Below are 22,629 nucleotides of genomic sequence, written 5' to 3' on the forward strand. Positions count from 1 at the left end.
ATGGTATTCTTTTCACATGGCATTTTTAAATGGGTTACTAGAGTCAGTTTGTAAGAAATGGAAGAGACTGTTGGGCCAAAGGAAACAGAGTTGTAAGGGGGCCAGCCCTGATTCAGGTGCTCTGGTAACTACCTCAGAATCCATTTCTGAGTAAAATACATTTCATCTCTTTGGGCTGAAAATCTCAAAAGTCTGAAGCATGAGTATCTAAGTGTGTAAAGTTATTTATTACAGAAAATCTGTACCAATATGAAGTTACTGCTTTCACTTGAGGGCTAATTTATATTTGAACTACAACCCTTTTGATTTTTTATTATTTAAAAGTTTTAATTGATTTCTGTATTTGAGGGTATAGTTCACTATAAAATATCGGTCACTTTGTCATCACATGAGAATCCGTGCTGGAGAAAAGATTTTCAGACTTTTTCCAAACTGAAATAGGCAGAGGAGAGCTGTACATTCCCTGTAGATTAGAGAGAATTTCCGTAACATCTCCAAGTTTTCTGCAAATGGTAAATCCTGCATGTCCATTACATTTCATCACGGAGAAGCCAGAACTCAGTCTGGCTGTCTCTGTCTACATCTCATTGGACGTAGTGAAATGGGAACATTTCCTGACTCTCTAGATGGACAAGCAGTAGCTCTATTTACTGTTTTAAAAATAAGTATTTATACTAGACATATTGACAATAAGAGTATATTTTCATTGTAATACATCAAGTAAACATAGATCAGGCAGATCTCTTAATTGCCCTTCCCTCAAAATAAGCAGTTCCAGTTTGAAAAAAACAAAACAAAACTAGAGTAGCATAAAGAAGGAAAAAGGGGAGTTCCCACTGTAATGGGATCAGCAGCGTCTCTGGAGTCCTGGAACGTAGATTGGGTCCCTGGCTCAGCACAGTGGGTTAAGGATACAGCTTTGCTGTAGCTGCAGCATAGTTTGCAACTGTGGCTCAGATCTGATGACTGGCTGGGAGCTCCATATGCTTTGGGGTGGCCAAAAAAGAAGAAAAACATAAAAAGGAAAAAGAGACTAATTTTGTTTTAAGAACCTTCTTGGAAACTAAGAATGCTGGAATCCTGAAAATGCCTCAGAAAACATAGCCACTTAGCCTTAAAATCCTGTCCATATTCTTACAGTTGTAGAAAGAATAAATATTACCAGTTCACATATAGTGCAAGAAATACCTCTTTAAGAAGGTTTATTGTTGATGTTATAGAAGATATCAGGAATGTATATGAAAGGGTTCTTTTCCTGTCTTACACAATTGCGATACAGTATTATTAATTTTTATGTCCTTTTTGTGTAGCGCAAGTGTATGCAGCCTAAAGATTTTATTCCTAAAACACCAGAAAATGATAAAAGACTGCAAAAGAGGTTTGAGAAGATGGCTAAAGAGCTCCAGCAGCAGAAGAGAACTCTGGGTAAGCTGGGAATTGTAGAGCCATCATTGGCACCTGTGTTTGTACATGATGTAGCTGAGAGGACTGTGGGAGTTTTAGCCCAGCAGATCGAAAACAAATCTGTCACCCTCAGGAGACCTGACTGCAGCCATTGTAGGGTCCATGGTTGAACCCAGTCAACCACAAAGTCCCAGTCATTCATCGGATCGATGAAACTTTGTATTTGCAGGAATAATTCTAGGAGAAAAGGGAGTTTTGACAGATTAGCCCTGTTAGAATAAATCCCTCTACTTTCTTTATTGTGTGTATAGCTTTGTATTTTTACTGAATACTAGTACTTGGTCTTTTTGTTATCCAGAATAGGCAAATGTTAGATGATGGATTCTCTCAATGATATAGAAAAATATTTTCAAACAGCATCAAACTTTAAAGTACTTTATGTGTTTTTAGTATTTCTCTTTTTTGCCTTTTCACTATTCTCTAAACTCAGTATTTCAGACCAATCCTAACACGTCATTGATACAAATAAGCAATTTTGTTAACTATAATGCATAACATAGAAAGCACTCAATCCTCTAGTTTTTTTTTTTTTCCTTCTTTAAGTCTGTCTTGATAAAGTAGCAGACCTAACTAGAACCTTTAGCTTGCAAGTGTTGCCCCATAACTTCCCTGAACATTGCCTTTATCTTTTTTTGTGCCCAGTCCTGCCATTGCCCAATGAATCAAGTCTCTTTCTCTTGGTGCTGTGCTGGTCCCAGACCTCACAGTCTAGTCTATCTGTCTGCTCCAGGCAGAAACATGTCTGTCTGTCTACTCCTTGGCGTCTGTCTGCTCTGACACCATCACCCACCAGGCCCCCAGACCCTGCTCTGAAGTGATTTCCTGACTCCTCTGCTCTCTTCTTCTGTGCCACCCCACGTGAGCATCTGGGAGCTCCATCACTGGCCCTCCAACCACTGTGTCCTCACCTCCACCTCCCACGCTTCAGTCGAAGCATGTAAATCTGAGCTGACATGGACACCCCACCCAGGGTTTAAAATTCCTCAGTGTCATCCCAAGGAATAGATGTTTAGGATAAAATCCTATGCTTACCATGTCCTATAGCCAACCACATCCTGCCTCGCCTGGCCTGCAGCCTCACAGCCCTGCAACTCTCTGCTGTCAGCCTTCTTACTTTGGCCATTTGGCCATCTTTCCTGCACCAGTGATGGTGTATTTGAAAAGAATTTGACAAAATGGCAATAACAGATTTTTTTTGTGTGTCTTTTTGGGGCTGCACCCACGGCATATGGAGGTTCCCAGGCTAGGCGTCGAATCGGAGCTACAGTTTCAGGCCTACACCACAGCTCACAGCAATGCCAGATCTTTGACCCACTGAGAGAAACCAGGGATCGAACCTCTATCTTCATGGATACTAGTCAGATTCATTTCTGCTGAGCCACAACAGGAATTCCAGCAATAATAGATTTTTAATAGTTCTCTTTTTAAACCAAATTTGTATCTTAATTGTCTTTTTAAAACTTCAACTTTAAGGTATTAAAGATTCAACTATTGTATGTTTGTATGTTACCAGAGGTACAATAAAAGTTGTTCAGGCCCAAGAATTACAAATGAGAGGATATTGAATGATCTGTGGTCTTTTTTTTTTTTTTTTCTTTTAAGGAGTAGAGAGGCAGGTGGTCAGGGTCCTAAAGTTCTTTTATCATCTGCAAAGTATGGATTCCAGGAAGTGCACAGCTGTTTTCCCTGTGATTGAGCCCATCATTTCATGGCTCAAGGGTCCCCTGATCCCCCACTTCATGCAGCCAAGTTCATATGCAAGTCTGAATGTCAGAAAGAAAAAGGAAAACTCTGGGGGTAGGGGCAGGCCTGTCCTTAGGAGGAATCATTGTTGAAGGAGGAAGGCATTTTTTTGAGCTTAAAGCTGGAATTTGCTTATTTTCAGGTGATGATGTTCCTGTTCTCTTATTTGAATCTAATGGCTCCTTGGTGTATAGTCCCACAGTTAAAATCTTCAGTGGCCACCACAGTGCAATGGAGAAGAGATTGCAGGAGATGAAGGAGAAACGGGAAAATCTCTCCCCCACCTGTAAGTGCTTACACTGTCCTCCAGATAAGCCAGGAAATAAAATACACTTCTTTGTGTTTGTGTTCATACACAGAGTTTAACCTACCAGTTCATTGTAGCCAGTGGTATTCAGGATGGCACAGCTAAGGGAACTGTGGTAGTGTTAGCCTAGGAAATAGGAAACAATTTAAGTTGCCTACAAGGGACTGCAAGCAAGACTGAAATGTAGTCTTAAGTAGGCTAGGGTATGTGGCTGCACTAAGAAAATCTGGGCTGTGTTGTCAGGAGGGAGGTAGGAGTGGATATTGAGGTAGTGACCAGCAATGGGGCAGGTGAATACCCAAATTGTCTATGTATATACCTGTATATGCATGTAAAATGATTTGCCTTAAACTTTATTCCATTATTTCCAGTGTTAATTCTCCTAGTTAATTGCCTCCAGCACAGATTAAAATTCAACAACTTAAAATTTTATCTCTGTACTTACCTTCCTTATCTTGGTTTATTCTCATTATGCAGTTGTTTGCTTAAGTATCCTTAGGAAAGCATCCTTGTAAGTCTCTTCAAAAATTACCTTTGGGAATTCCCCGGTGGCTCAGTGGGTTAAGAATTGGGCATTGTCACTGCTATGGTGTGGGTTCGATCCCAGTCCCTGGGACTTCCACACGCTTTGGGTATGGCCAAAAAAAAAGAAAGAAAGAAAGAACATGTCTTTGACTATGAAACCAAAGTATCTCTTGTTTCTGGTCTGTTGCATGCACAGCCTTTGAAGATAACATCTGTGACCCTAGTGGTTAAATCACTGATGTCCTGGATGTTTTCTGTGAAACCTCCGGGGTTTTTCAACTTCCCCACTCCAGACATTTGGGGCAGATAGTTCTTTGTTGGGCAGCTGTCCTATGGGTGGCAGAGTGTTAGCTGCATCCCTGGCCTCTGCCTGTAGGTGCCACAACATAGCTCACACTCCAGCCCATCCCACATGTGATGCCCAGGGGTGTCTGCTCACACTTGGGCTGCCCCTGGCTGAGAACCACTGCCCTGGTTCAAAAGACAGCTGTCGTGATCATCAAGAAAAAAGCCTTGATCATGGAGCAGTGAGACAACTGAACGCCATCTGTTTACCTCTGCTGAGCTTCTGCCTAGGTCCAGGCCAGCTGACTGACTCCTCAAGATACCTTCTAAGTTTTATTTTCCTGGGGCTTTGTTACATGGTATGATTTGTGTAAATTATATTTTATTGATTCCTGTCATCTGTAATGGATTTGAATAAGGCTTAGTTTTTGTGTTGTTTTGTGTTGTCTAGAATATGAAGTACAAGGAATAAGTTGTATGTGTGTGCATGTGTGCGTGTGTGCACATGCTTGTGTCCACACACAGAGTAGAATAAGGGGACCTGCTCACAAATCAGAGTTGTCTCTAATGAGGAGTTTTGATTATGTTTCCAGCTTCCCAGTTGATTGAAAATTCTGGTGACACCGTTAACTCTTTGTGTGAAGAAGCATCTCTGAACATTTCCCATGATACTTTGTGTTCAGGTAAAATTATTTTCTGTGATGAATTTTAAGCTTTGAGAATGTTAGCCTTTTCTTATTTGGAATTTTTTTCAGTGAGAAGAACAGCTAGTTAAGAATTAGAATTCATGAATTTTGCCCTGAAGTTAGGTATTACACTGAAAGTAAGGAATGAAAAATTATGTCAGTTCAACATCCTTTTGGTCCCTTTGTTTTGTTTTGTTTAGTTTTCTCCTTGGCATTTGCCTTTGTGACATAGAATTGATCGCTCAATTTTAAAAGGAAAAAAAACCTGCGATCTTATGTGAACCAATCTCCATGCAGTTTAAACTGTATGGTATTGAGAACAGAAAGAGCCAAGGAAAAGTTGTTTCACACAGTGTGTAATGAATTCTTGAACAAGTTGCTAAGTATGTGTACATCCTTAAAAACTCTGGGCGATAATTTAAAAAAAGGATTTCTAATTCTAAGCAGTATTAGAAAGAATCGATAAAATTAGTTATAATTTTGCATATAATTTTGTAAATGTGGGAGCCCTTATTTCCCTCTGAATGATTTTTTTGTGTGGGCATAGCCTTTTCTGGTTTTGTCCCATTTCTTACCATTTTCTCACTAGCCCACCTTAGTCCACATAAGTAGCAGTGACCCCTAGCAGGACTATGTTTGAAGTGCTTGAGCTGTTCTGGCCTTTCTTCTGAAAGCCATAGCAGTGACAAGTCACAAAGCAAAACCACGGTGTTAGGAGTTTAGGCTGAATGTTTTTGTGAATAGCTTATTCTTTTATCGCTTTGGCATTTGTTGAAATTATTTGACCACTTATCTTAATTCTCATCTTTTTATTTCATACTTGATGTATTTATTTCTTGTAAATTAGAAACAAGTAACGATAACTCGCTTTCATGGTTGCTGTGTCTGGGCACTTGTGTTGGGCACTGCTCACCTGTGTGTATTGATTAATCTCCCACTAGCCCTGTGAGTGGCCCCTGTTGTCCCCACTTTGCCGGTGAGCACACCAGGCCAGACAGGGGTCACACAGCTCGTACAAGGTCAAGCAATTTGTGAGCAACTGACCCAGGATTCAAACCTAGGCAGGCTGACTTCAGAATTAACACCCTTCATGCCCTGTCACGCAGATTGTCAGTCTTTTGAAAGTGAGCTAAGCTTATTCAGCTGCTAAAATTAAATGTCCTATGTTTCCAGCTGCTGACTTAGAGACACAACACCACCGGCCTGCTGGGCCCCCATCTACTCTTGTGGGAATGGGGGGCTCTGTTTTTCCTCTTGAAAAGTAGAGCTTTAGTGGTGTCAGGTTAAGACATTGCCTCCAGTGTGGAGTTCCTGTAAAGTGAGGGTCCTCCATTTGTTCACCCAACATTGAGCCTCTATCAGGGTGGCCAGCACAGGGCCAGCAGCTCCAGATTCCAGAGAGTAGTATCTGTGCCAGGGTTTCTAGGTTAGTGGGGTGGGGGGGGAGGCAGAACCAGGGGACATTCTCTTAGAGAATCAGGGGGAATTCTGTGTGATAGAGGAGGACACGTGTGGCTAGACCTGGCGAGGTCAGTGGAAGGATTTGCAGAGATTCTAACATCCAAGGTGGATTTTGAAGGAAAGGTAGTGTTTATTCACTGATGCTTGCATGTAGTGCATGGGCAAGGCTGGGATGTATAAACATAAACACGGATTTCAGGAGATAGGCAGCAGCGAGTCAGAACTATGAATCCTGCCAGGTGTGTAGAAACTCCCTGGAGTATAACTATGCAGAGGAGACTGCAGTGGAAGCAGGGGTCCATCCTCTGTAGGGGTGGTACAGTTCATTGTGAGTCACTTTGTGGATACCAGACCTGAAGGCAGAGGTCTTTACCTTTTGCAGCCACTGGCCTCTTGGAGTGTTTAGCGACAGGGTGTGGCTGCTGTTACTGTAGAGAGGCGCCCCAGGTGTGAATATCCAGGATGTGCTACTCCCTCCCTGACCCTACCCCATCCATCCCGGACCCTAATCCACATGGGGTCGCCCACGTCCCTCCGGGAAGGTCCTGACATGGGAAAAGAGCTGGGGCCAGGCTCTTCCAAGCTAGGAGCTTCGCTTAGCAAGTATCACTTCATGGGTTGACTGCAAATTACTTTGATAATAACGTAAACCACTTAAAACGTTAATTCCTTATTAATGTTTTCCAGAAAACTCCTTTGCTGGTGATCTGCCCTCATCCATTGATGATTTTTGTGGAAATACTCCATGTGGGGATCAGGAAAGGAAAGTGGAACACTTTGTTGAAGGAATTAAAAGCCACGTGTCTGTTGTGTCCCCCATGCTGAAAACACACATTGTCCATCCTTCAGCATCTCTAGGGTCCCTCAATCAGTTAACTCCTCAGAATCTCCCCTGCAACCTTCCCAAGGAGGGAGTCCACCAGCAGCAAGGTGGCCCTGTGGGTGCTGTGATCACTCCCAACACCAAGGTTCAGAAGGTGCCAGATGACAAGGTTGGTTTGTTGCCTCCAAGACTGCCAGCAGAAGGTGCCCCCGTGGGCTCTTCAGGACCTGGAAGTTCCTCGGCCAAAAGGAAGAGGACATCAGGGGCCTTGCACTCCCCTCCAGGACGGAGGCAGAAGAGGCTGCCCGCTGGGCCTAGGCTGCAGCTCTTTGCCTCAGGGGACAGCCAGCCGCTGGTGACCGGCTCTGCGGTTAAGGCTCTGGATGGCGAGCAGTCTGCTTATGATGACTATTTCTCGCCAGATAATCTGGAGGAGAGGCGTGCAGAGAGTCTTCCCACTGGGCACCCGCTGGTCCGCAACCCTGCCCCCCTCCAAGGCAGGAGAAGCCTCTCCCGGAGAGAGCGAGCCAGTGTCTTGGAGATGGCCGACTTGTCGCGCATTGGCAGGGCCCCCTGCATGGTACCTGGTCTGCAGAAGGCAGCGCTCCATAGAACTAGGCCCGCGCTGACTCGCATGACTTTAGGGGAAATACCTGCAACTGAAGAGGCCCCAGGCTGCGGTCCCCAGGCCGAGGCTCCGGGAGGAGGAGACCCCTGCCCAGGTGAGGGTGACTTTTACCCTGTGGGCGAGCTCACTCCTCAGCAAGGATGCCGAGGCAATTTCACTCCTTTGAAAGGAAGCAGCGAAGAAATGAAAGAATTGATTGACCCAAAAAGTGTGCGGAGAGAAGGTACTCTTAAGGTGCTGGATTCCTCTGAAGATCAAGCACAAAGTGATTCTAAACTGAACTCTGTAGACGACTGTGATGTGGAAACATCTGCAGAGGAAAGGGAAACCTTGCCCCCAGGATTCAGGGAAAGTATGTGAATCTCCCTTACCCAGTCTCTGTTACAGGAACATGTGGCAGTGCATCCATCTCCCACATTTGTCACAGTTTTTTCATAATGAAAATTATTTCTCCCTCCCCCCTTTTTAAACTTTAAAGGATGTATATTTGATATTAACAGTGATAAATTCTTTAAGTTCTTTAGGAATAAAAGGCTTACTGCCCTGTGGAATTTCTAGGTTAGTAACACAGTTGTCTAAGCCCTTTCCTTCTTATAGGTGCAAAGTAAGTGATGCCTCATGTGAGTAACAGACCAGAGCCAGTGCTTTACCTGTGGCTTCTCTAACATCGCTGTGCAAAGAGGCACACTACACTAGGGAGGGTTTATAAGATCTAATGGTGAGGCTGTTTATCTTAGAAGGGAAGTTAAGGCAGTAGCCATTCATTCCAGAAAAGATATGAAAAAGTAAACATGGAATAAGTTAATATTTTTTTTTTTTGGTCTTTTTGGGGCTGCACCTGTGGCATATGAAAATTCTCAGACTAGGGGATGAACTGGAGCTGCAGCTGCCGGTCTATGCCACAGCCATAGCAACACTGGATCCAAGCCACGTCTGTCTGTGACCTATGCCACAGCTCATGGCAATGCTGGATCCTTAACCCACTAAGAGAGACCAGGGATCGAACCCGCATTCTCATGGATACTGGTTGGGTACTTAACCTGCTGAGCTATAATGGGAACTTCATCAGTATTTATTCTTGAAGAAACTTTGGGAGATGTTAGCTATGAAGAATTTTTTTTAATATTAACTAAGTGGCTCATTGTAACAGGCCTATTTGACTTCTGTTTATTTTGCTTTAAGCATTTCATTTAAATAGATTTATTCCTATCTGTAATTTAATTGTACCTATAGTAACAAACTATGTAATTGTAGCAAAAGTAGCAAACATTTTGTCCTTTCTGATTATAAGCACAAACAGTTTTCAGCAATCAAAAGTGAAGAAATGTTCAACTTTAACCATCCTAACCTAATATCGGATTACAGTTTCAATAAGGCTAAGTTTATTCTTCATTTCTCTACTCTTTGAATCCTTTTAACCACCCTTTTCAAGATGGGAGAGTTATAGGGATTGAAATAATCACAGATGTACTGCATATCTTTTCCTTGGGTATAAACTCTCCCAAAATCATCTCACAAAGATAATTTAGTTTGTATATTTTTAACCTACTTTTTATGTCTGTGTTCTCATATAAAATATGTAAAATCTTATTATATATTTATAAAATGTAAAAATCTATAAAATATAAAATTTGACAAGAGACTATATCTTATTAGGGTTAGTATGTGTTTTCAAAATATTTGTTTTAAAATCCTGTAGGGAAGTTCCTCTGTGGCACAGCAGGTTAAGGAGCCAGCATTGCCATAGCTGTGGCGCAGGTTGCAACTGCAGCGTGGGTTTGATCCCTGGCCCAGAAATTTCCACATGCCGCGGGTGTGGCCAAAAAAAAAAAAAAAAAACCACCCCGAATAAAATCATGTCAGCTTGAAAGTTAATATAAAACAGTGGATGTACAGAATTGTTTTGGTAGTTAAGAATATCCTATTCTTAAAGCTCGCATTCTCATTCTTCCCAATTTTTATCTTGTGTATTTTTTAAGATTTTGAATAATGTTAATGACTGCAAATATAAGTCAAGTAAAAAAAATCTGCTTTCAGAAGGTGTAGTGCACCCTACAGACCAGCTTTGTGAACAGCGGGATCCTCCTGCTCTGGCACCTCCCCACCCCCCACCCCTGTCCGGGGCTGGGCCCCATGAGGTTTGGGGCCAGGAGGTGTGGCCATCACACCAGGGTGCAGGCAGGGCCCACATAAATAAGTCTGGCTCAGAGATGGAAACTTAACATTCTCTGTGCCCTAATGTAAGGATGCCTAGGGTCACCTTATGTCATTGCAAGAGACAGAAAATCATTGAATTTAGGGCAGGAAAAGACTTAGCTATTTCTAGCCTCAACCCTCTTGTTGTATGGCAGTCAAGTCAAGACCCACTGAATGTTTAGATGTGCACAGCCAGCCCACCTGGTGTTGCATCTCTCCCTGGGGATCCACTGCCAGTTGCGGCCCTTGGCCCTTAGACATTCCAAAGGTGCTGAAATTATGCAGCAGTACAACCCACTCTGTTCATCAGGCTGTACCTCTCTAAATCTTTTTATGGTGAAATAAAAGTATTTTCTCAATTCCTGTTTTCTGTTCACTGTACTCATTGCCCTTGTCTGTATCTAAGATAGATGGTATACAGTAAAGGTTGTGAGAACAAGTTACAAAGAGATTCAGTGATAAACCTTAACGTAACAGGAATGGAGGGAGAGATTTTGATTGGTTTTTATTAACTTAGGAAATCATAGTAACCAATAATTTTTTCTTTCTAAACTTTCATTCTCTAATTTCATAAAAAAAAAAAAAACCACAAATACATGTTTAAGAGAAATTGCTAAAAAGGGTAAAATCATCCTGTCCCACTCTCCTCACCTCCTTTCATTAGTTCATTTAACAGCTGTTTCTGTGCCCCTGTTGTGGCCCAGGCTCTCTTCTTTTCCCAGGGAGTCAGCTCACCTCACAGAGGTTATGTTCCAGTGACTGCAGACAGTAAATGAATGTGAGCACCATGAGAAAGAAGTGCGCTGATGAGGTTAGGGAAGGCTGCTCGGAGGAGGTAATGTTGTCTCACAGGCCTGGGCGAGGGAGAAGAAGTAGCCTTCCTCTGTCATGGGGGGGTCATGTTTCAGCCTGAGGAAGCAACAAGTGCAAATGTCCTAAGGTGGAAGATGTTTGTAGGAGCTGCACTGAGACCATTATGGGAGAACTCTCTGGGCTGAGGGAGGCAGCCAGGCCCAGACAAGCCTGGGGTGGTCTGGTTTTGTTTTCAAGTGAGATGAGAAGCCACTTGGGGGTTTTAAACAGGGAGCAACCAGTTCTGATTTATGTTTTAGATGTCACCCTGGATGCTTTATGGAGAACAGGCTGTAGTTTGGGTGTCTGCTAGAGGTAGTCACTGCCAGCGCTCATGCTTCCTTCCAGGTGTTTAGTGTGTGTGTGTGTAAAAACGCACAAGTGCAAGGAGATGTTTTAGGGGATTTTATTGCACATATAGGATTATATTATCCTATTGCCTTAAAATTTGATTTTTTGAAAAATATGTTGGATGTTCACATTGGTTATCAGCAAAGCAATAGATGTACTTTGCTTTTTAATATATTTCAGGAGTAGTGAAATTTTTCCGTAATGAAAGCCAGTAAAATTTTCAGCTTTATGGGCTAGGAGGCAAAGGAGTTACTTGTATTATAAGAAAAAGCCATTTTTATAAAGTTTTTATTGACTAAACTCCAAGTTGATTACAATTTTTTATACTACAAGTCTAATGAGAATATAGTTGTACTTTTGGGGGGGTGGAATACCTTAATTGGGGTTGAAATTGAGTGATTTTGTCATCAAAATTCATTGCAAATGTTTATTAAAGCCGGCGTATAATAAGACTTTACATATTTCACCTTTGAAAGTGCTGTTTCACACAGCAAGGCACTGCCAGATGCTGAAACCATTCCCTAAGCCATGGTTCTTACCAAGCACACACATGCCTAGGAAGTACCTGTGGATTCTATCAGATTGTGCCATTTGCAGGTCCTTACATCTCAGACTAAGCATCTCCAGTGCAGGGTGGATGGAAGCTCCTCATTTGTGCAGCCAGGTGTGGGTTTTCAGTAAATTCCTTTTGCTCTCGCATCAAGGTCTGAAAAACACTGCTGGAACTGCAGCTGAGCGGAGGAAGTTATATATGTGTGTGTGTGCCTGTGTGTGTGTATATCTCCACCTCAATTCATGTGAAAATGGAGATCTCACTTATTTCCACTTTGGACACCACACGACAGCAGTGTCAAACTGCTCGCTGTACTTGTTCATGGAAATGGCCTTCTGAGCCTGTGGCACTGTCTAACGTAACTCTGCAGACCAGCACATGAAGTGGGTTTTAACTGCCGAGTCGATTAAGTGGGCTCATCATCCAGAATTAACACCTCGCATGGCCGCTGCTTGTTTCTAAGTAACAGAGGTGGCTGAAGTGAGCAGAAGTAATTCCTTCCCATACCTGCACCCTCATTCCTGTCCCTTGGTCTGAAGGAAGCTGTGTTTGCTGTGGATGGTGGAATTACATGTCACACAGACACATAGGTCCCATATCTAAACACTCTGGCCATGCCCAGTTATTAGGTTCTTTTTCAGGAATAGTCACCAGAAGAGGTTAATAGAGGTTAGCACCCTTCCCCAAGCGCTATCTACTAGCCCTTACTGAAAGCAAGTCTCAAGACCCAAAGATGTTTATTAAACACAACTAGCGAGCAGATGGGGAACTGTCCAAGAATCAGGCCTATATGCCAAGGTCTTGTCCTTTAAGTGAACCATCTGCACGTGATCTGAAAGGCTTATTAGAGCCAGATGGTGTTCTTGGGGTGCGTTTCTGAAGACTGGTCAGCATCGCCCCTACAAGGCCTTCAGCCCTGCAGTTTCTCAGAGTGCCATTTAGGGTCCAAGTCTCAGACGTGACCCCTCGCTACCAGCTAGCTTATTATGCCCTAGTGGTATGGGCATGGGAGGACCCTGAAATATTTCAGCCAATCCATGAATTACCTGAGAAACACTCCTAGGACTCAGGACGGATCAACAATGGTGATGTCACCAGCTATAGCCCTTTTCTTTCATCCATTTGCCACTTAACAGAGCATCCTGTGTTGGGTGGAAGGGTTCATAGAAGTTGTCTCTTGAGTGTGGTGTTTCTGGTAGAGCAGAACCAGCACACGGACATGTGTCATACCATCTGTGCTGAATCGGCTTTCACCACATCCCAGCCTTCAGAGCACCATGTGGCTGTCTTAATGCATTAATTCTGGTGATGGAAATGGCACAAGGGCCTGTGCGGACTGGTGCCTTGGTGGGTGGTCAATGCTTGCAGCTCTGAGTTGGGAAGGATTGCAAGATTTCGTCTTGGCTCTGAAGGAAAAAAATGACATGAATAGTAGTGTCTGCTTAGGGAGAGGAGTAACATGGTTCATTAGGAAGTTTATTTGGATTATTACTTATTTAGTCAGTGGAGAATTATGGGCAAAATGCTGTAGTAATTGTCTATAGAAGGTATTATTTGATACATCTCATTGAAATCACCAGAAGAGATAACCATTTTCATCTGAATTAGTTAAAAGTATTTCATATGTTTTTTAAAGAATTTTTATTGGGATGTAGTTGATTTATAATGTTGTATTAGCATCATGTTTACAGCCAAGTGGACCAGTTATAGATGCACATATCTCCATTCTCCCCACCTGCCATAGTTTATTACAGAACATTGAGTAAACCTCCCTGCAATTTCATGTTTTGTAAGAACCAAGGCAAAATGAGTAAAAGTGGGAAACTTAGCACGGCCAGATCTTAGCACAAACTATCGTGTGCAGAATATCCTTTTACACAGCCTTCTGTCCCATCCGCTGTGAGATTTCTATGTAGCCTGCTGAAGACATGGCCAGAACTGTCACCTGAAATAGAGAAGCAAAACACAAGGCAAGAAATAGAAGATTGCTGGGAAGAGAGTGGGCTTGGCCTGTAACTGGTTTGAGCCTCCAGGGGAATCCAGTATTAGGGTGTATTGGTGGGTTAGGACTGACCTTAAAACGTTTTTAGGGCCCAAGTGGTAAATAACAACTAGTTTGAATTCAAAGAAATATTTAACCCTGTTGTTCTATATTTTGTTTTCACTGAGTTGAAACTCTATTTTTGTTTTTGTTGTTTTCTTTTTAGGGCCACTCCTACAGCATATGGAAGTTCCCAGGCTAGGGCTTGAATCAGAGCTGCAGCCACCGGCCTACACTACAGCCACAGCAATGTGGGATCTGAGCCGTATCTGTGACCTATACCACAGCTCATACCTGGATTCTTAACCCACTGAGTGAGGATGGGGATCAAACCCATATTCTCATAGATGCTAGTTAGGTTCTTAACCTGCTGAGCCACAACGGAAAATCCTGAGACTCTGTTTTTGAAAGAGGAGTTAAAAGTTTTAAAGCAGACCCTCCAAACTAATTTTTTTTTTTTTTTTTTTTTTTTTTTTTGGCTTTTTCGGGCCACTCCTGTGGAATATGGAAATTCCAGGCTAGGAGTCAATCAGAGCTTCAGCTACTAGTCTACAGCACAGCCACAGCAATGTGGGATCTGAGCCATGTCTGCAACCTACACCACAGCTCACAGCAACCCTGGATCCTTAACCCACCAGAGTGAGGCCAGGGATCAAACCCACATCTTCATGGATATTAGTTGGGTTTATTACTGTTGAGCCATGATGGGAACTTCCAATCATATCTTATCAGAGCATCCTATCTTATTGGAAATATCTGCAGAGCAGCCATTCTCATGTTTTGTGATTTTTAATTTTTGATGGCACTGTAATTATTGCCATGTATCATATTCGTTTCTGTAGGTCTCCATTGTTTATTGGGTGTAAGCTCCCTAAGGGTGGTGGACTATTTGGCGGGGGGCGGCAGGGGAGAGGAGAATAAGGAGCAGAATAAGTTGTAGCAGTAGGTGAATCACTTCCAAGTAAAGGTCACACTGCATTTAGTGTGCAGACTCCTGCACCATATAGCATCTGATGAAACTACATTTCACTTGATGACTATCTTCTTTCTGGTTTGCCTGTTTTCATGACAAGACATTGGTCTCAGGTGGAAGTTTGTGGGGAATAAAATCATCTATCATTTGTAGGGTGCAACCTGAGACTTTGTACTGAAAGCTGTTGTCTAGAGTAACTCAGACTAACCCCAAAGCTGAGTTTACTTATTTCCTCTAATATAAAACTGACTTCCCTGAAAAGCTGGGTTTTGATCAAGGTAAAAACCTAAGAATTGGAGTTTGAATAGTGTATAAGGTGCAGATGTCCATTTTCTCTCTTCATCAAATGGACAAATGGGATAGTATGGAACTAGCATATTGCCACGTGACAAGCACGGTTGTTCTGACCCTTGAGTTAAGTGCATTGCTTGGGATATTGGAGCGGAATAATTAAATGTTCTAAGTAGACCTCAAAGAGCAAGAAGTATGCAATGTTTATTTTAAAAGGCTATACTTTCCTATTACCAGAATGCCTAAATAAATTAATTTAAAAATTTTTATTTGGCTTAAGTTGCATTAGTATTCAATCTGTGTAAAGTTCTAACTAATCTTCAATCTGCTTGGGTTTTAGGCGTTAAAAATGGACTCACAGGGCATGATGTTTTGGACAGCTCATGGGAAGCCTTCGAGGACCTCGTCAGACCTCCTGAGAAATCACAGAAAAAAGAGAAAGGGCAAGAGGTTGGTGTGTGAAAATATTGTTTTAAACTTTACAGCGCTGCTCTGTCACGATGTTCCGCTCCGGGTTAATGAAACATAAACTCCTCTACCCAGCTCGTATTTGATTCTAAAAATTAATTACCAGTGGATGTTGGGAAACTCCAATAGTAAAACTGAGAGCACTGGTCACCTTCAGGGCAGAGTGACTGCTGGTAGAGCAAGCTTTCCATTGCTGCTTTGCTAGTGCATTTATTGCTGGTACAAATGCTGCCAGGCTCCCTCAAGCCAAGAATGTAGGTCGTGCCAACTGTTGTCTTATAATCTGAACAGTGAGTAGGTAGGAGGTGAAGAACTTGAACATCTTCCATTTGTGGGCTAATACGGGTTTGATGTGAAGCCATGGGAGGGAAAGGTTTCTGTGCTGAGTCTTGGGCACCCAGTCCTCTGGCTGCAGCCCCAGAGCCTGGCTCTACCTCTGAAGATGTCCCGCACTTGTCGAACTGCAGGCTCACCGATAATGCAGGGAGCATGTCACCTTGATTGATTCTTCAGCATTTTCTCTCACTGCTGATCTTTTAAATTTGCTTCTCATTATCCTGTGCCTCATTTTTATGAGACCAAGAAAATGTAATAGAATGAAGCACGAATTCTGAGACACAGAACAGCTGCAGTGGTCAGCAGGGAATAATAGAAAAGGGAGGCCTTGGGGGCACGGAGGGTCTCCCTAGGTCACCCAGCCCCTGACATCAGCCCCTGGCAGGGAGGAGAAACAACATGCCTTCCTCATCATTGGCCACAGTTACAAGTTCCTGCACAGATCCCGTGAAAGTCTCTTCTAAGTTGGTAGGAACTTAGATTTCTTTTCTCGTTTGTCTCAGAAAAAAAATGGAGCAAAAAAATGGAAAGGAACCGCATTTCAGGTAGAGCCACAGATTTGCAGGGGAAGAAATTGTCATGATCCCCGAATATGCAAGTGGCCTTTGGCTTCCTGTGAGCCTGGTAGAGCTTTCTGTACCTGCCCTGAGTGGCCTCCCTGGGCCTGCTGTTGCAGAGCCCTAGTGACCTGTTGTTGAGGGTTTGTTTCTCTATGTTCAGTCTTCTTCCTCATTACAGCATGGCTACGCAACTTTTTCCTTTGGGAAGAATAGGGGAAAAAACCCCATCTGGCATTCATAAGTATACAATACCATCTCTGTCCTGCCCCTGACACTGTCCAGGGCGGTCCACATGCCTCCGCTTAGACATCCATGCTCTGTCATCTGTTTACCTGCATCCAGACCCTGCCTATGCCTCTCTGTCCCAGTCCTTGGTGTTATGCCTGCCTTAAAAAAAACAAAAACAAACAAAAACAACAACAGCAACAAAAAAAAGTGCCCAGGAGATACTGAGTCACTTGTTACCATAAAATCCTATGTCCTGTCTGATCATATACGGGGCTCCACTTTCTTGTCTGCCAGATGTGGGCCTGTCTTTCATCTGCTGAGCAGCGTCTGTGGGGAACACTGGATTGGGGACCGCGTCCTGGAGGCAGGCGTTGTCCCTTCCTACAAAGTATCTCACCTTGGAGCACTCCTGAGCTGGGAGAACATACCGATCTGATGCACTTCCTAGTGCCATTCATGCTGCACCCATGTGTGGTACACAGTGGCCCCATTGTCATGGATATTCATTTCATGGAAGTGGCAAAAGGGAACAAAAAATACAGAATAGCATGTACACGCATACTACACATCTGCCTTCACTGGATGTGCACAGGAACAAAAATAGTTTAATAGAGCAAATTGTGTAACTTGTTCAAATTTATTTTAACTCTTGTTTATAAAGCCTTTTAAAGACATTAGTAAACTTTCTGCCCATGTAATTTAGAATAATTGAACATTAGTGCTGAAAAGGATTGATTGCTACTACTTCTGTGTGAAAGAGTTGTCTGGAGGACTTCTCCCCAACCCCAAGCTACTAATTTATTCCTCCCTCCCCACCTTCCCCTTTGGCAACCACAAGGCAGTTCTCTATGTCAGTGAGTCCATTTCTGTTTTGTAAACAAATTCATTTGTGTCATATTTTAGATTCCACAAGTGATATCATGTGATATTCATCTTTGAGTACTTCAGTTATCATGATAATCTCTAGGTCCATCCCTGTTGCTACAAATGCATTATTTTGTTCTTTTTTATGACTGAGTAATATTCCATTGCAATATGTATCACATTTTAATCCATTCATCTGTTGATGGGGAGTTAGGTTGCTTCCATGCCTTGGCTGTTGTGAATAGTGTTGCTCTGAACATTAGGGTACATGTACATTTTCGAATTACAGTTTTCACTGGATACATGCCTAGGAGTGGGATTGCTTGATCATATATAGCGGTTCTATTTTTAGTTTTTTAAGGAAGCTCCATACTGTTTTCCATAGTGGCTATACCAATTTACACCCCCACCAACAATGTTGGGGGGGTTCCCTTTTCTCCACACCCTCTCCAGCATTTATTTGTAGACTTTTTGGTGGTGGCCATTCCAAACAGTGTGAGGTGGCACCTCATTTTAGTTTTGATTTGCATTTCTCTAATAATTAGTGATGTTGAGCATCTTTTCATGTGCCTGTTGGCAATCTGTAGTCTTTGGAGAAAGGTCTGCTTAGGTTTTCTGCCCCCTGAAGGACTTTTTAAATGTGTAGATGCTCTGGTCCTACCTAAGACCCTCTGAGCTGTCATTTCCCAGGAGATATTTATGTCACAGCAATGAGCTGCGGAAGCCACCTGTCCAGTACAATCTTCTCCTTCACAGGAAGGAAACTCAGGGCCAAGAATTCACCCTGGGTATCATGTTTCCCTTAGAGCAGAATGGACAGAACCTGGATATAACCTTCCAAATCCATTTCTTACCCCCGTTCAGTGCACAGCCTTTTTTCTGATGAATGGAGAACTTGCCATGACTGAGGGCAGTAGCTCCCTGCTTTGTCCCATGTCACCCAGGGATCTGCATTTTGTTGGGACACCTGGCTCACACCCTAGACATCCTGGTGCCATTTTTATGGGGTGCATCTTGGGCACTAAGATTTATAAAAATTCCTGAGCTGATTCTAATGTGAAGCAAAGTTCAGAAACCACTTTTGTGCCTTAGGGACATTGTGTAATGTAGTTCAAACAAGTAATTTATCCTGAAAGAAATTCTGTTTGTTTCTAAACACTTCTCATGTAAACTAATTTCACTGTTTAGATTCTTTTAAAAAACAAAGACAAAACTTGAAATCCTGATGTGTTTGCTTATGGGCTAAGTGTTTCACTAGTGCAAATTTAGATGTAATATGGAGATGAATGCACATGGTTTATTACTGTGCAGGGTAAAACAAAGGATAGTGGAAATTTCTTAAAATATAGTTTTATTCTATTTAACTTTTTATTTATGAATTTATTAATTTATTTTTTAGTGGCTGCACCTGTGGCACAAGGAAGTTCCCGGGCCAGAGGTCAAATCAGAGCTCCAGCTGCCAGTCTATGCCATAGCAATGTGGGATCCACATCACATCTGTGACCTGCTCCATAGCTCACAGCAACACTGGATCCTTAACCCATGAAGCAAGGCCAAGGATCAAACCAGCATCTCAGGGAGACAATGTCGGCTTCTTAATCCATTGAACCACAACGGGCACTCCTTAAAATTCAGTTTTAGGTCTTAAAAATACAGCTTCTTAGCAGTTTGAGATCTTTTTGAATATGGGTGTGGGGACCAGAGCTTATTTTGGTATCTTATGTTAAAGCAAGTCATAAATTTAGTTGCCTGGTTATTAAAAGTCTGCTAAGGAACCGCACAGGATTGTACTAGTGAACTAAGTAGAGGTCTCTGATTTGTAACTTAGAAATACAATATTAGTCTTGAGCGTTACAATAGTATCCAGTCTCTCTATTTTCTGTCCACCCAAACTGAGGTCTTACTACTTGCTTTTGTTCCTCCTTAGATTTCAAAACAACCTGTGTTAAACTGAAATTTGAGACTTTTTACGCTAGTCGTATTTTTATATATGAGCGTATTAAAGAGATTAGATTCCATCAAGCAATTGTTGACGCTTCCTAAAAATATATTATAATGGGATTTTAATTTTGAATAAAGCAAGTTTACAGGAAATATCTTTCATCAGCTAATTATGAAAGCACACAGTACATTTGCACTTGGAGCTGGCTTCCATGCCATTTCATGTAGTTTGGAAAATGGTTTGAAATGGCTGTGCATCATGACCCTAATTGTCTTTTTTAATCTCAAACTTGAAGCAGCACCTGCAGAGTGTCCTTTCTGGGCAGCCCTATAGAGTAGGCCTGGTGAGGCTGTGAATGCTGCATTCTGTACAGGAAATGGTGCAGTGTGGAAAGCGGGGGGCCTGTGGGCAGGAATCTCAGCCTGGATAGATGGTGTGGCTTGGGAAGGGCACTAGAACATCCAAGGCTGCCCCCGCAGGTTCTAGGTGGATTCTTCTCGGTTTTCTGTGGCTCTGCTGAGACTCGGGGCCTGAGCATCGTCTTGGTCATCAGCCCCTGCGGGTTACAGGGCTTTGGGTCTTTCATCTGCTTCAGAGAGTTCTCATTTCTCTTTCCTCCACTTCTGGGAATTCAGTTGCATGTGTTACCTGGGCCTTCTGTATCCCACACCTCAGCATCTTTCTTTCTGTCCTTTTTAATCTCCTTATTTTGTTCTGGGTATTGGTACTGATTTCACTCTCACCTTTCGCTCTTTATAGGTCTGTTCTTAGGATAAACCTATATATTGCATTCTAAAACTGTATTTATTGTATTTTTAAGTTCTTGTAATGCTTTTTGGATTTTTTAAAATTTCTGCTTTCCAGGAGTTCCTACTGTGGTTCAGTGGTATTGAGCCTGACTAGTTAGTATCCATGAGGATTCGGGTTTGATCCCTGGCCTCGCTCAGTGGGTTAAGGTCCAGTGTTGCCCTGAGCTGTACGTCTCAGATGTGGCTTGGATCTGGTGTTGCTGTGGCTGTGGTGCAGCTGGCAGCTGCAGCTCTGATTCAGCCCCTAGCATGGGAACTTCCATATGCTGCAGGTGCAGGCCCTAAAAAAATAATAAAATAAAATAAAATAAATAAAAATTTAAAAAATCCAGTTTCCTTCCAAAATTACTGCTTTTATCTTTTATGACTTTGAGCATAATAAGCTTATTTATTTTGAAATCTAAACCTGATAAATGCATTTTCTGGCTCCCTTAGTTTTTCTTTATTGTCTGTTGTTTCTGTTAGTTTTCCTTCGTATGTTCCTCTAATAGGCCTGGTTATTTTTGACATTTCTTCCTACCAGGAATTGAGATGATTGGAGTCTGGGCTTCCCTCTGTGAGGCCAACTGTCCCCAAAGGCTCCAGATGCTGGCTCACCTGAGGATTTCCCTCTTTCAATTATTCTGTCTTAGCAGCTCTGCAGGGTCTCTAATGAAGTGGGTTTGTATCTTGTCCAGCTTTACTAATTGCTCACAGTGGGGAGGTTGTTCTCTAGTATTTAGTCTATCATTCCTGGAAATAATGGGTGAATTTTAATGGCTATTAAATTTTTTTCTTCTCTAATTAGGGATGGGATAAATACTCTGAGTTAAAAACAAGAGACCAAGTCAGCAGAATTTTTAAGATGAACCTTCAAGTCTTTGGTTACAAAAGACATGGTAACCATCTCTTAAAGAGTGAAAACAGATATAATAAAGAATTTCGGCATCTCAGAGCTCTAATTTCCATTAGAGATGTTTTGGTTTAGTACCCACTTTTAGTGGAAGAAGTCCCTTTGTACATCAGTGGGAAACTATACTTTTTAGACTTATTGCCTCAAATACATGCTTATAAATTTTGGAACCTTTTTTGAGACTCCAGTTGAGCAATGCTGTTAGCATCATAATCTTAGCTAATAATATGTGGGTCATTGACAAGGAAATGTATTTCTGCCATCATTTCAGAGGGAGAAATATAAATTGTTATGACAAATCTTAGCCTGTCTTCTTTGTTGCTGGTTTAGTATTATCAGCCACAGAACCTGAAGAAGGCAAATATAACATTAATGCTAGTGATCTGGTAAAGGTATATGAAAATGTGATTTTTTTTCCTCCAAAGTGAAACTACTTCTGTTATTTTTGTTATTGTTGTTTAGAAAATTATTTTTCTCCCCCCAGTTTTTCTTTTAAGGTAAGTCGTTGACTGGACAGGAAACCCCAGCTTTCCTAAGTGGCACTGTTTTTAAATCTTGTGTTGGAGCCTCTCCGCCAAGCGGGGTTGTCCATGAGAAGGGCATGCTCTGGGTCAAGCACAGAAATATGTGTGGCTGGCTTTCATAAGCTTGGGAGCTTAGAGAGAAATGAAGGGCCAAATATTTCAATTATACAAGTACACTTATTTTAACAGTGGGGTGAGGGGGGAAGACAGTACATACCAGGTCAAGTGGTTGAATTTATGCAAGTTTCTTAGAGTAGAAAACAAATGATGAATAATAGCTTACACATGTTCCAATAATTGCTTGTTCTCATATTTTTACTAGGATAAGAGACCTTCAGGACACAAGCTTTAATCATTTAATGCTCATAGTAATAGAGTCTGACACAGCAAATTGGTGTTTAGTAAATATTTGCTGGTGAATTGGGTCTGGCTGCACTTTCCCTCCTGCTCTTTGAGGGCACACCTCACACCACTTCTGGTGCTTCTGTCACGCAGTGAGATCCTAATCATCAGAATATACCTCATTTCTTTCTGCTTGTTTTCCCCAAATGTGTTAAATGGTTTCATATCCTTGAAAGAAGGACAGTTTCCATAGCAGTGCATTGTGGCTACGAGGCTTGTCTCCTGTGCCAGACGCCACCACCTGGTACATCCGTCACGTTAATCATGGAACCTGACATGTTTCCTTGTATATTAAACAGGCATGATGATGGTGCTCATCTCATCATCATTAGGGTTTATGCCCTCTGATGAGTTTAAAGCTGCAAGGAGCTGAGGGAGATGGATGGTAGAAAGAGGCCCTCAATAAAAGCAAGCTATATTTCCAG

At 42.3% G+C, this 22,629-nt stretch overlaps 1 protein-coding gene across 10 annotated transcripts in view; it reads left to right on the forward strand.

Moving 5' to 3' along the window:
- The window catches only part of MCPH1 (microcephalin 1), a 219,786-nt gene that overhangs the window by 27,370 nt on the left and 169,787 nt on the right, over positions 1-22,629 (forward strand). For 9 of the 10 annotated variants that reach the window (XM_021075799.1, XM_021075801.1, XM_021075806.1 and 6 more), the window contains 5 exons: positions 1,311-1,425; positions 3,350-3,493; positions 4,918-5,007; positions 7,159-8,274; positions 15,520-15,629. In XM_021075799.1, coding sequence (XP_020931458.1) covers positions 1,311-1,425; positions 3,350-3,493; positions 4,918-5,007; positions 7,159-8,274; positions 15,520-15,629 — 1,575 coding nt within the window. The remainder of the gene's footprint in view (positions 1-1,310; positions 1,426-3,349; positions 3,494-4,917; positions 5,008-7,158; positions 8,275-15,519; positions 15,630-22,629) is intronic. The other variant, XM_021075800.1, reaches the window with a different exon arrangement.

The sequence above is a fragment of the Sus scrofa genome, chromosome 15 (assembly GCF_000003025.6).
Source record: "Sus scrofa isolate TJ Tabasco breed Duroc chromosome 15, Sscrofa11.1, whole genome shotgun sequence".
Classification (NCBI taxonomy): Eukaryota; Metazoa; Chordata; class Mammalia; order Artiodactyla; family Suidae; genus Sus; species Sus scrofa.